At 41.7% G+C, this 13446-nt stretch overlaps 1 protein-coding gene across 1 annotated transcript; it reads right to left on the bottom strand.

The window, feature by feature from the left end:
* Window positions 1-8154: 8154 nt before the first annotated feature.
* Window positions 8155-13126, bottom strand: LOC116211626 (protein LONGIFOLIA 1). Its single transcript, XM_031546084.1, has 4 exons — window positions 12804-13126; window positions 11362-12714; window positions 11072-11270; window positions 8155-8943 (listed from the first exon to the last, which is right to left on the bottom strand). The coding sequence occupies exons 1-4, from the start codon at window positions 12957-12959 to the stop codon at window positions 8363-8365; spliced, it is 2289 nt and encodes a 762-aa protein (XP_031401944.1). The 5' UTR covers window positions 12960-13126; the 3' UTR covers window positions 8155-8362.
* Window positions 13127-13446: the final 320 nt, after the last annotated feature.

A 13446-nucleotide genomic window follows, 5' to 3' on the forward strand; every position in this document is an offset into this window, starting at 1 on the left:
TAAGTTCATGAATGAACTCCTTGGGTCCAAAACATGTGGTCCATGGAGTTTGAGAAGTTTTGAACTTAAGTCGGGATGATGAACATCGGCTTCCGACTTAAGAAACTCGAAGCTTTCTTCGGGTTTGCTTCGGTTTTTTCTCTCTTGGTTTTGAAGTGTTGAAGCTTGCTGGTTCTTGAGTGTTCTTGGCTATGGAGTTTGAGAGGATTTCTTGAAGGAGAAAGGTTGGAGAGAGTGTGCAAGAGGAGAAGTGATTATCTTAATCACTTTTGGGCCATTTATCGGCAAAGCTAATGACACAATTAGCAAAAGCAAGTGCTCTTAACCCCCATGCTTAGCAAATTTCGGTTAGATTAAGAAAATATCAAGTCTCATCATCTTCCATTGCATTAATGAAGAAGAGATAAGCATTGATGAGCATTGATGAAGATGGAGTGTTGTCTTCAGATTGTAGGCTTGATATTTTCCTAAGAGGATGCAAGTTGCATGGAGAAAATGACAAGGAGATGAGGATGAATGTGGACCATGCAATCTTGATGAAGAAGAGCCAAGAAGCTTTGATGAGCATTGAGTGTTGTCTTCAACCTCTCCAAGATATTTTGGCTAAGAGAGGGCAAGTTGGCTTCTTGCATTGAAGAGGAAGAAGAAGCTTCTAGAGCATAGGGTGACTCATCTTGGGTAGCCCGTGGGTCCCACGACCGAAGAGGAGAAACCGGGAAAAAGCTCGGGTCTCGATTGATCGCGCATTCGAGGCTCGTGGTTCGAACCGAATGTTGAATTATCGATATACGCGAGGAAACGGGTTTAAAGAGTCCGAGATTGGCATTTTCCGTGAGAAATTGCCAAATGTCTGTATGAGGCTCGAAAGCCGGTTTTGCTCCTTTTATGCATTCAGAGCGAGGTTGCCCACTTCTGACAGCATATCTTGTATCTGCATCCCACGTCGGGCATTTTGACATAAATTGTCAAATTACGTGGGCACTTGACCCTTAAGCCGGTAATGCAAAATATGGAGCCAGAGATGTCCTAGGAGGCCGAAACTGGATTTCTCAGATTGCTTTCTGAGTTTCTTGGGCGATCCGGAGATCACTGTGATCTTTGTTTGCCGAGATTGGGTCTCTAAAGATATGAAAAGTGCATCTGAGACCCTTAAAGCACTGCTCGGGGGGTTTAGACGAGTTGTGTGATTCATTCCGACGACTCCACATTGAGCCTTGAGAAGGCTAGCATTGTGTGACGTAAGCATTCGGCATCAAGTTTCCCCAAAGAGGACCTCCGGATATGGATCTTCACTGAAAATGGCCTTTTGTGCTTCTCGGAGGTTACTCGAGAAACCGTGAAGGGTTTTGCTGTCTGTTTTGCCCAATTGCGAATGTCCGCTGGAGTTTTCAGGGCAATGTAGTGTGAACTTCGTTTGTCGTAATTCCATCAGATTAGTCTCCGGTTACGCTCTTCCGAAGAAGGGTATGCCCGTTTTGTCGCTCGGAAGTCATTTAGGGTGTTTGTATGGCTTCCAAAAGACAATCTGAAGCTCTGCACGTGCTCTGTATGATTGTGGGGCGTGGCCGCATCTGATATTTGGAATTCAATTTTCTCCGAGAAACCGGCATTTTTGGACTTCCACTGAAAAGTTGTCTGTATACAGAAAGTTGTTCTGTATAGAGCAGATGATTTGCAAAATGCCTTTGGGGACACTTTTCATCTGTTTGGCAATGGAGTGGATTTTTGGAGTCCAATATTGGTTATCTTCCGATAGTCGAGCAAACTATCGGAAAATGGGGATGTCCACGTGGTATGCTGGAAATGCCGGTTTTGGACGTTGTTGAGCTCTCTAGTCACTCTGTTGTCCTTTAGTGACCCTTGGAGTCCTTCTGTCGTGTCCATGTGTCATTTGCCCGATTTCGCCGACTTGAGGATAAATAGTGATTTTCTGCTCTGTTAAGTCGTTTTTCTGTATTCTGCTCAAGTTGCAGCTTGGATCATTACTGATAATGCCATTTGAATTGGTGAGCCAAAATGGGGTGCTGACAATGTAGAGAGTGGGATTTGTGTGGGATCCCTTGTAAGCATGCAGTAACATGTATGCACTTAGTTGGCATCGATGCAGAGAAGCATATCAAACCTTGCTATTCAAAAGAAACATGGGAGAGGATTTATGCTCTGTATATTGCTCCACTGAGAGGTGAATATCATTGGATGAAGTCAGGTGCGGAACCTGTTGAGGCTCCAAGATTTGCCAAGGGTGGTGGTCATCCAAAAACGAAAAGGTCGAAGGCTAATGATGTGTCTCAAAACCCATTCACATCTAAAAGGGAATACAAGGAAATACAATGTGGAAGGTGTGGTGAGAAAGGACACAATGTGAAGAGATGCATGGGTACAGTATCGACAGATAAGCTTTACCCTCTGAGACTCGACTTACAGGAGAAAAAGTGCAGGTATACTGACTTCAACTGTATATTTTTCCCCTTTATACTATTAATATGTGAAATTGACAAAGTATTGCCTTTGAGGAATGGCATCAAGCATGGTCGAGCAACCAAAGATGATCTCTCAAGGAGCAAACAACATTTCTCAGCCTACCATGACTCATCCTGAACCAAGGAGACCTCAAAAGCTAGCAATCAGACCATTGAGGAGAAAACCAACAACAAATGATTCAGGTAATGATGCACCAATATCAATTTCACCAACTCATACTCAGCATTCAATTGCAGCAACCGCGTTAGTTCATAATATTCTTGTATAGGTGGGTTTTTGTTCTTATGTGCCTGTGCTTATACTTGTGTGTTTTGATGTGCTCATCTGCTTGTGCTGGTGAGTTTTCATGTGCTCAGTGATGTGTTTGTGCTTGTGCTTGTGTTTGTGCTTGTGGTACCGAACTGTGCAGGGAAATGATTGTGCTTGTCTTTTGGTGCTTGTGTAAGTTTAGGCTACTAAACTTTGTTATGCTTGTGCTACTGAACTTTGCAGTGAAATGATATGCTTGTGCTTGTGCTACTGAACTTTGCAGAGAATGTCACCATCGATGTATCAGCAATTGGCTAGTGGCCCCTCCAATGTTCATGTTGTCTCAAGACCAAGTGAACCTAAGAAGCCAACAAACAAGCCAAAAAAAGATTTTAAGGAAGCGAAAGAAGTAGTCCATTTTGTATAGAGAAGACGGTGGTTTGTGAATACTTTTGGTAATGTTAGGAGTATTTGTGGCCATTGGCTTTTGATACCTTTTTGTATAGAAAAGAATGTTAAAGAATGGCAGGGAATGTCCATATAGTGTATTCCATCATTTCTGCAATGTAAGTTTTTTTGGTACATATGGTTTACATATTGCAAGTTAGTATATTGATTGTAAGTTATGGTATACAAATTGCAAGTTGGAAATGCTATACAGATTGCATTTGCTATACAGTTAGGTAAAAACCAAATGCAAGTTCCAGAGCAGTGAAATCAAATTGCATACGGTAAACGAATGGAAGATGCAGATGGAGATGGAGAAATGGACAAGAACTTGGCAAACGAATTTCATTACCAACATCACTATAGACCAAGTCATACACAGGGCTGAGTTGGATAGCAACTTGCAAAAACTTCCAACTCATTGCTCTAACACTACCACATCAATCCAACATATCCTAACTAATTAAAACTACCCACAATCCATCCATAACCAAGCTCAGAACCACTCATAGCAATCCTCACAACCAACAAGCTTAACCGACTATCACAAGTTCAGAACACAACAATCCTCACAACCAACACACACATTAAAATTGTCAAAATCCACCACAGCGGAGCCAACTTCTTCAATTGACGCTCACACTCCACAATCCTGCTTTTTAGCAACATCACATTCCTCTGAAGTTGGTCTTCAACTGAAGAAGTTTTCTCAAGTTGGTCTTCCCACTCAAAATACCCTCAGGTATGAGCTTCATCCTTCCATAAAGGACACCTATAAAATGGTCGATCAAGATTTGCAATGGTCTTCGGGATCATCCGACGTGTTCTTTGTCCACAATAACAAAGAATCGACCCAGCTCCGGACATGCTCGAACTGCAATTGGAATGACAGCTCATGCTCGATTTCTGATCTTTGTTCATCTCTTTCCTCTACAGTTGAATTTTAATTGGAGTGACAAATTATTAAGGCTTCTTTCCCTCACCTGGAACTTCTTCCTTCCTCTTCAATTGAGCTGTAATTTCAAGTGACTAGCCTCCATTTTCTTCCTCCAAAGCCTCGTACTTCTTCCAATTGTTGGGTAATTGGAGTGGCCATCCTCGAACTTCTTCCTTCCTCTACGATTGAACCGTAAATCAAGTGCCCAGCCTCGAACTTCTTCATTTAAAGCCTCGAACATCTTCCTTCCTCTGCACTAGATTTGCAATTGGAGTTAGGGTTTCGAATTTGGGGGTACAAAATCGGAATTAGGGCTTGTAATTGGCAAATTGGGGATTACGGGTAACATGCTTTCAAGGGGGGCATTCAACGCACCGTTTCTATTATTGAGTAAGAGGGGGGAACGATGTCGTTTAGGGCGGGCTTCGATTGAGGAAGACAACGATGCCGTTTTTAGAAATTTTGGGGGGTGGTTAACGGCATTATATTCAGCTTATTCGCCACGTGAGATTTCTGTCATGGTGGCACGCGCAACATGACGGTGGGACTAAAACATCAGAAAAAATGGATATTGAGGGACAAAAACAATGACAAAAAATTTTGAGGGACCAAACCCAAGGCTATGGAATCTTTCAGGGACAAAAACCACACAAAATCATTCTTCTTCCATAGTGTTGTTCTGGTAAATACAAGACTCTTCTTCCATATAGTTGGTTTGATAATTAAAAAATGGGTAAACATTCAATTTGGTCCTCGAAAAATTAATTTTTCAACAATTTAATCCCTCAAAGAATTTTGCCAATAATTTTGTCCGCCAAAAATTAGTTGACCAATAATTTTATTCTTGAAAGATTAATTTTGTCCACAATTTGGTCCCCTAATGAATTTTTCCAATAATTTGGTCCTCAAAATATTGGTTGGTCAACAATTTAGTCCTCGAAAGATTAATTTTGCTAACAATTTGGTCCTTAAAAGATTGATTGATTAACAATTTGGTCCTCGAAAGACCAGTTGGTCAATAATTTAGTACTCGAAAGACCATTATGCCAGACAATTTAGTTCAGATGTTAATTGATCATTGATTCCATGACAATAATCTGACTTGGAAGCTGATATGGCACATCTTACATTTCATTCCATAACACCATAAAGGGAGCTGGGATTGTGTGGTTGGCTTGGTTGCATTTACTATTACACAGAAACAAAAGGTTTTGATGAGGTATCATAACCCATTCGGGGAGAGAATTGGGTCTTGGCAAGACACGCTTTATCTCAACAGGCGCTAGTACCTCTTGGGCAGAACTTACATACTTCGAATCTGGAGTTCGCTCCATCATCATTTGCGCCAACACTTGTGCAGATGAAGCCATGGCTTAGCTTTCCAAACCCGTCATCACTCGGTGGATGTGATTGTTACGGAAGTGAAAGTCCGTCTTCAGCCACGAGCTTATGAGGGTGCACTGCTTCTTGATCATAAACCTCGAACAAATTTGCAAAAATGGGAAGTCAGAGTGTGTCTCGATTTTTCTATCCAATGTCACTAAGAGCTTATAAGAGATGATAAGTGCGACTCATTATAAAACAAGAAGTGTACCTTAATTGGTTTATATAGGGAATTGAAGATATATCGAGTTACCTATTTTAGAGATATTCGATATATTTAGTTAATCTATAAGCATTGGTAATTTAGGAAACAAATCTGATTCTACTGAACGTACAATTTATACAGCTGGTTGAGAAAAAAATAAAGCTGGATCGAAGCTTACCGGGTTTCGATGAGCTAAAGTCGGTGCAAAATCAATAGTGACGAATTACAAATTCTATATCAGAGACGCAAGGTTGTTGACAAGTATATAAGCTACACTTTTTTGAATAAGAAAAAGGACAAAAATGAGCATTTCCCAATATCCTATCATCAAATCTCCTTATCCTCCCACAGGGGCGGGGCAGCAGGGGGTTTTGATCGATACTTCGGATTGGCTGCTCCATATGTTTAGTGGTTAATTATTTGGGCTTTTTCACTTACCTTTCCTATGCAGTTGGCTGGAGGATCCCTCCTTTTGTTTTGATTTTGTAATTTTCGTTGTGTTGAACATTTAAAACTCTTACCAATAATGAATATATTCTCATTACTTTTCGGGGAAAAAAAAAAGAGTCTCCCTATCCTCCCAAAATGCTTTTGATAGTTGACAGGATAAATCTTCAAATTCGAAACTAAGGGGGATTAGAATGAAAAGGAAGCTGCAAAGTTTAATAGAGTACTGAATTCATTTTTCCTTCTTATTGTAGTCTAATTTGGCAGGACTGAGGTCACCTTCAAAAGGCTGTAAAATGTTCATGGATTGTGATGAAAGGGCTATTTCCAATACAACAAAAGAAGGCCACTGCCAACCTGGGAGAGGCCCTCTATAAAGTTAACACCATATATGATACCTGAGGACCCTCTCCCTCTCTCCCTTACCTTTTCCTGACCCTCATAGCGTGCGTGGGCCTCTCCTCTCTGCTTCGATCCGACATATATCAAGTACTCACGTACCTTTCATTTTTATCGTATGGGACCCATTGGGAGTGGATATCGAGTATAGAGCCAGTTCACAGTAACTGCTACGGTCGGAACGATGGCTCTGTGTAAAACAGCAGGAGAGAAAAACTCGGTTCGCCATCTTCTTTCCCAACGAGATGAGATACCTCTCTTCTCGAGGAGTTAACGTTCCCGAACTCGCAAGTGACGAGTTACATGGCATAAAGGTAAAGGAGCACTTTAGTAACACCAAAATTTGGATTAAGCAGTACGTGGAGGATCTTAACTTTTAACACTAAAGGATTACCATGAAATACGCATACTCCACTGTTGAAAAGTTTAAAATCCAACTCGAAAATTTCCATAGGAGGAGAGGTCGTATTGCGGGTCCTACCCAACGCTGTATTTTGTGACTGCTGTTATTAGTTGCCTCTCCCATTTTAACTGCTTCTACGAATTGTATTTGCTATTTTTTCGGTGTCTACTATGATATCAGATAGTTCAACGGATCCCAACTAATTCAATTTGAGGTGGATCTGCTTCCTAAGAGATAAAACTCTCACAATCAATGATTTTCTCCATTGAAAAGTCTCAAACTCGAAAACTTATTTAAGAAAAATAAGTATTGAACGGTTTGAATCAAAATCATATCTGCTATTTTTCCTATCAAAGTGAAATTACCTTTAAGCTACCATTTCTAGACTTGTGCTAATGGGAATGGAGAAATTGTCAAATATGCAGTAAAAAACTCCGCGGATATATAATTAATGTTCAAGAATGAGCTCAAGTATCCACTCGATTTTGGATTCGAAACCTCTTGGAACCACCGGAACATTTTTGACGCGATTATCCGCTCTGTGCATCGCTGGAGATTCACGGAATTTCAGAAATTAGTCAGGCAAAATCTGTACACCATGTTAGAAAAATATAACTATATATATATATATATATATGCAGCAGAAGCTGCAGGAGCCATAATATGAGATATAGAGGAAGCGAGCATGCCGAGAAGAAATCTATAACCCACAACAACTCATCATAATCATCAATTTTTAGTCCGATCAAAAAATTAAATCACCAATTTTCAGGGTATTAAAAAAAAAAGAAGCTAATGATTCGACCTATCCGTCACTTTTAAGACAAAATACACATGCTCTCAGTCTATAGAGAGCCTTCGTCTTAGGGCAAAGTTAAAAGTTAGAATATGTCATTATCACCCCATGCTTTCCCAATCATAAGATTCATCACACCCGGCTCCTGATATGGGAAACAAGAAAAAGGATTCAGTACAGTGTCGTTTATATTTAACCTAAAATCAGGGAAACCAATTTTCCCTCTTTATATCCATTTTACCCTGTACGGTTGGATCCGTCTTGTGTAATAAATAGGAAAAAGGGCAAATGATTGAAGAGAAAATTATTATGGGAAGGTAGTTGTATCAGATGTTGCTTGGTTTTGAAGTGACTAAATTGATGGAACGCACCTCGTAACGCTAACACAAAATCCTACTCAGCCAATATGCCGAAAATATCCATCATCTTGAAAAAAGGATGGAATACTTATTAAAAGTTATAAATTTATCCCCCTAAAGAGGAGAGGAAACAATAAACCAAGAGTTCGAGCAGAACAAGATCACCAAAAAAATTTAAAAAAAGAAAAAGAAAATGAATAAGCACTCTGGAAATATTCAACCATGGCTTCCTCTTATACTAACTTCCCTGTACTCTTCAGAAAACCAACCTACGTCTGGGCGCCTGGACCTTGTCGGTATATTCGGTGCCGCAAGCTGCGAGGTCCCGAATGGTCTCGCTGATCAGATCTTTGAAGATTAGCCTCTCGATGTCTAGCACTGACTCCGACACCTCGACCGGGCATTTCCCCCACCCAGTGAGCGCATCCATTGTGATCAGGTCCTTCCTCAGTACTCCGCATATAACCTCGAATAGATCATCCTCCGATGCGTCCCTGTCTCGGATCATTTGGAACTCCGACCATATCTGCTGCACGGATGGCGTCTCAAGGGCAGAGGAGTTCGTCCTCCAATGCGGAGGAAGCTGACGTTTCCGCTCTAGAATCTCTATGATCGTGTCAAATATCAGCCTCCTCTGCATCCTTGAGGCCTTGGAGGTGTCTTTGCCCTTGAGATACTGCTGCTTTTCGAGCAGTAGGAAGACATCAGAGTCTTCAGGCAGGTAACTCGAAGCCCGGAGGATGTCCGAGATGTAGACGAAGTCGGCATCATCTGAGCTCTCCTCCCGTTTGAACGAGATTAAGCTCCATAGATCATCGTCCAAGTCATCCGAATGATCTGAACATGGAATAAGCTCAAATCATCAGATAAAATTAAACAAAACGAATATTAATAAGGTGAAATTAAACTACAAGATTTTTTTTTCATTTAATTTTCTCGAAGTAATGGGTTTGTTTTATTGACTAAATTAATTGTATCAACGGAGATTGGACTTGGGGAGTGCCATCAATCCCACGTGATAGCAAGCCTTCACGCACATGTTTGAGTTTTATCCATCCCATGAATTAGTAAAATGGTCCCCATCTGCCCAATGATTCTCTTTGGCTCTTTTTCCTTCTAATCAGACCCAGCTCACCCAAAAATTATATTCGTAACCATAAAAAATCATGAATTTTACCACCTAACAATTTAATGGAAACTATCAACGAAAATTATCTGATCCTAGTAAGGAAACCGTCAGATTTGCCAAGATTAATTTAATGATGTGAATTTCACCATAAAAAAATGAATCGATGACTTTCGATCTGAATGATTTTTCAGAGGAATTAGAATAGTTGCCATCGGCTTAAACTTATAGATTGGACACGCGTGATTTTCTTAAAAGTGAAATTTTAGAAAACTGAAAATGAATAATCTATGTATAATAATAAAAGCCAGAACAATATATCGGACAACGCCACCAAGGACGTAGGTGGCTCATAATATAGAATTCTAAAAGTTCTTCAGTTACTGAAGATGAAAATTTATCTAATATAGTCTAAAAATAAATTAAAAAATAATTAATTATTTATACGCGTTCTTAACATATTAACAAAGCACAAATTTTCATATTATACAAACTACGAAAATTTAATATTTTTTAAGTATAAAATATTTATTTAATTATTTTGTAGCACATCATCAACTTATTGAAGAATCAAAATTAAGAACTTTAATTGAAATAGAATTAATAAAAAGTAATCAATAGCTAAATATTAACTTTCTTATAGTCAACTCTATTAGTGTAATAATGGATAAATATTTGTTATTTGTAAACATTCTATCTCATCTATAAACTTATGACATAAATGATTAGCCATCTTTTCAATACTGCATGGTCATTCGTCTAGTTATAATTAAAAAAAGAAAATCCACGAGACTCTCACCAAACTTCAAAGGTTAGAGGTTACTCTCTGATATATTCCACTTGGCACAAAAAGCAACGAATAAACAAATTGCTCGAAGTGTGTTCCGTTCCTATGACTGAATACTAAGCACTTTTCTGACCCGACCAACGCTCTACTGCTTAAACAAATACATTCAACATTTCCTATTATAATATATATTCATATAATAAATACTGATAGGATCCCGTACCATACCCCTCGACTCCATAACAAGACCATTAAAAGAAAACCTTCCACTTTAATCCCTTCATCTATCCATTCGACAGGTGCCGCTTCTTAAGACCCGCAGCACATCGCAACACATCGTGTTCATCGATGCCAGCCCTTTCAGTCCTTTCATTTCGACGACCGAATTTACAGTTAATGGTCAAGGTAGTTGGAGGATTTCATAACCTGGGCCTTCTATGATGAGTGGATTGGTCCTACCCCATCATGTTGGTCCGAGATTTAGGACGCGCTTTAAATGGTTTGCAGAAACCGGACGGTACAAAGGATTAGAAAACCACAACCGAGCAAAGCAAGAAGTTGCCCAATCTAACCAAACTCACGTACAAATTATTTTAATTTTTAATGAAATTATTAATGATATTGAGAAATTATAATATGATTCCGTATCACCGTGACAGATTTAGTATTTTAGTTCAAATATTTAGTATTTTAATTAAAATATTTAGTACTTTTGTTATTTCTTATGGATTATACAAAATAGTAAACATTTTAATCGTAAACACTTCAGTAGTAAAAAAATACTTGTATTAATCACGATTATTAAAAATATTAAATATTTAAACTGAAATAGTAAATACTTAAATTAAAAGTATTAAACGTATTATGGTGATGGAGATCATCTTAACAAAACCGTACTGAAATTAGTCCATAGAAACCGAAATTGCCAGTTGTTACTGAAACTGTTGTCAAGTCAGTTTTCTTTTTTTCTTTTTTTTTTTGGCCATTCATTAATTACTCAGCCCACAGGAAAAGAGGGGATGCGCTTTTTTTCTTTCGTTTTTATGACTTACCTTTAGTGAAATCCATGCTGCGTTTCATCATGACAGGGGAAGGCGATGACTCGTCCTTGTAAAACGACGCCGCGTCGAGCACCGACACAGGGCTCGGCTGCAGCTCGGCCGTCGCCGTCATCTCGGCTATGCTGTGCAGCAGCTTGTCGCACCTCTCCAGCAGGCTCCTCCCGTCCTTGTATTCCTCCGCCTTCAGCCTCTGAAAATCATCGATGGAATTTTAGTTCTCATCAGCCGAATCCAATCCTCACGATACCAACAGCAAAAAAAGTGGCAGAAAAACCAACTACCTCTGTGTCTGTCTGAGAAGGTGTGCTGATGCTGCTCTCCGATACTGTGGACGACTCATCCTCCGCGGGGTAAACATCGGGAACCGGTTTCTGGATCTTCGGAGATCGGTTCGTGAATGTTTGATTGGATTGACGTATGCCCAGATCGATCTTGGGGGACTGAACCGGGGACACCGGCCTCTTCTGCTCTGCATCTGCCACCGGCCTCCTGCTCGGGCTCTTCGCGCCACTGTCGCTTCTAGTCGGGGAGACGGTAGACGCAGCCCTTCCCCTGCTCTGGCCCTTCCCGTTGTCCCGCCTCGGGCTAGCTGCGGTCACCGGCAATGCCTCCCTGGCAGCAGAGGGACTGCTCCGGCGAACCAAGGTGGGCCTGGACCTGAAGTTGGATTGTTGGGAATCGCTCCCGCTCTTGCTGTCAAATCTGTTGCTAGGCCTCGAAGGCTTCATGAGCACGATGGGGGAGTCGGAGAAGCCCTTCTCGTACACAAAGTTCCTCTGACGAGTGACATTGCCGCCAATAGGCCTCTTCGAGTGCAGCAATCCTTTGAGCTGCAGAGCATCGAGGATTTGCTTCAGGGTCTCCAGATCCCTGGAGGGCTCGTCGATCCCCCTTATCCTTAACCTCCTCTCAATGTCCTCACAGATTAACGCGCTCCGTTTTGTGGGCTCCGGGAAGAAGTCCGTGGAGTCATAGAAGCTTTTCCGCTGGCCCAGCCCCGCCCCTCTATGCTGCACTTTCACGGGCTGCTCAACCCTCACATTCCTCGATTTCGCATCTCCTATTTTCACCCTCTCTCTGGTCACATTGCTCGGAACGGTGGACTGTTGCTGCTGCAACTGATTCTGCTGGAAATTGTTCCCCTCAATGAACCGATACAGATCTTTATTGACCCGAGATTCAGAAGCGGATCTCCGGAGTTCGGCATTCTTGGCGGGCTCGGGATCGGAGCGGGGCAAGTTATCAAGCCCCATGAGCCGAGCGATGACGCTCGGGGATCTCCCCTGCCGGTCGTTCTCTTCCCCTGGCAGCCAGTCCCCGGCATTCGGAACGTCTGCTGGCTGTGCAGCAGCGTTGCCGCGGGGGTCGAGGGCTCCCCTGGCGTCGGTGGTGGCCCGGCTGTCGAGGGAGAGCCTGGGCGCCTCCCTGGAGCACTTCCAGGGAGATCTGGTACCTCCCTTGAGCTCGAATAACGGGAAGGGGAAAGGGGATCTCGCGGCAGCTGATGAAGCCTCCGACGGGGTGCTAGGTTCCCGGGCGGGCGAGCGTATGTCCCTCAGAGGGGATGACCTCGGGTATTGGTCCGGCGGAGGCCCCGCGGCCCTGTCGACCTCATCGCAGGTCGGATCGAGCACCTGAAATCAGAAGACAAGATTGTAAGATTGATCCCAAAGGAAAAAAAAAAGGAGGGAAGAAATGGAGGGGAGGGAGAAAGAGGGCAGACAGGGGAGGAGGGAGGGAGGCGTTTGGGGGAGACGAGGCGCTTGGCTGGAAAGGAGTGGGGGCGGTCGAAGATGTGGAAGAGGCCGGCCATGCAGCCACCCATGTGCTTCTCTATCTGTTTCTCCAGGCTCTGGTCCTGCACCATTCCCGTCATCATCTTCCTCTTCTTCTACCTCTGCTTCTCTCCCTCGCTCTTCTTTCTATCTCAGTTAAGAAGCAGAAGCAGCAGCATTAGCAGCGTCCCTTCAGTTTCAGATCTCCATGGCAGCATTCTCCAAAGACGAGGAGGGCTTTACCAAATGCCTCCCGCTTTGCTGGGCTTTTAAATGGCGGTCTGGTCGGGGAAGGAGATTAACGTAGGAGAATGTAGAATCGGTGTTCCGAAATTGCCCCTCTTTTATTTTCTAATTAAAAATTTACATTAATTGATTATTGATAATAATGGTAAGAAATATATTCACGTGAATTAATTTTGAAGGTTGAGTATCTTTTCTCTTTATTATTTGAGTACTTAGCAAAAAAAAAAAATAAGATTTCAAGTTCTAGTCTTATCATAGATAATATACACTCACGGGCTCTCTTATAATTGAAAAAAAATGCATGGTTCAAGAGAAATAGATGTTAATGTAGCAGCATAAACCGGT

Source organism: Punica granatum, chromosome 6, assembly GCF_007655135.1.
Source record: "Punica granatum isolate Tunisia-2019 chromosome 6, ASM765513v2, whole genome shotgun sequence".
Lineage (NCBI taxonomy): Eukaryota > Viridiplantae > Streptophyta > Magnoliopsida > Myrtales > Lythraceae > Punica > Punica granatum.

Bases quoted from the DNA above. Each gene is read 5' to 3' on its own strand.
- LOC116211626 (XM_031546084.1), bottom strand. From the start codon at position 12,959: ATGATGACGGGAATGGTGCAGGACCAGAGCCTGGAGAAACAGATAGAG. The intron at 12,715-12,803 runs GTCTGCCCTCTT...TTCTGATTTCAG, and splicing joins GCCTCCCTCCCTCCTCCCCT to GTGCTCGATCCGACCTGCGA. The intron at 11,271-11,361 runs GTAGTTGGTTTT...GATGATTTTCAG, and splicing joins CTTCTCAGACAGACACAGAG to AGGCTGAAGGCGGAGGAATA.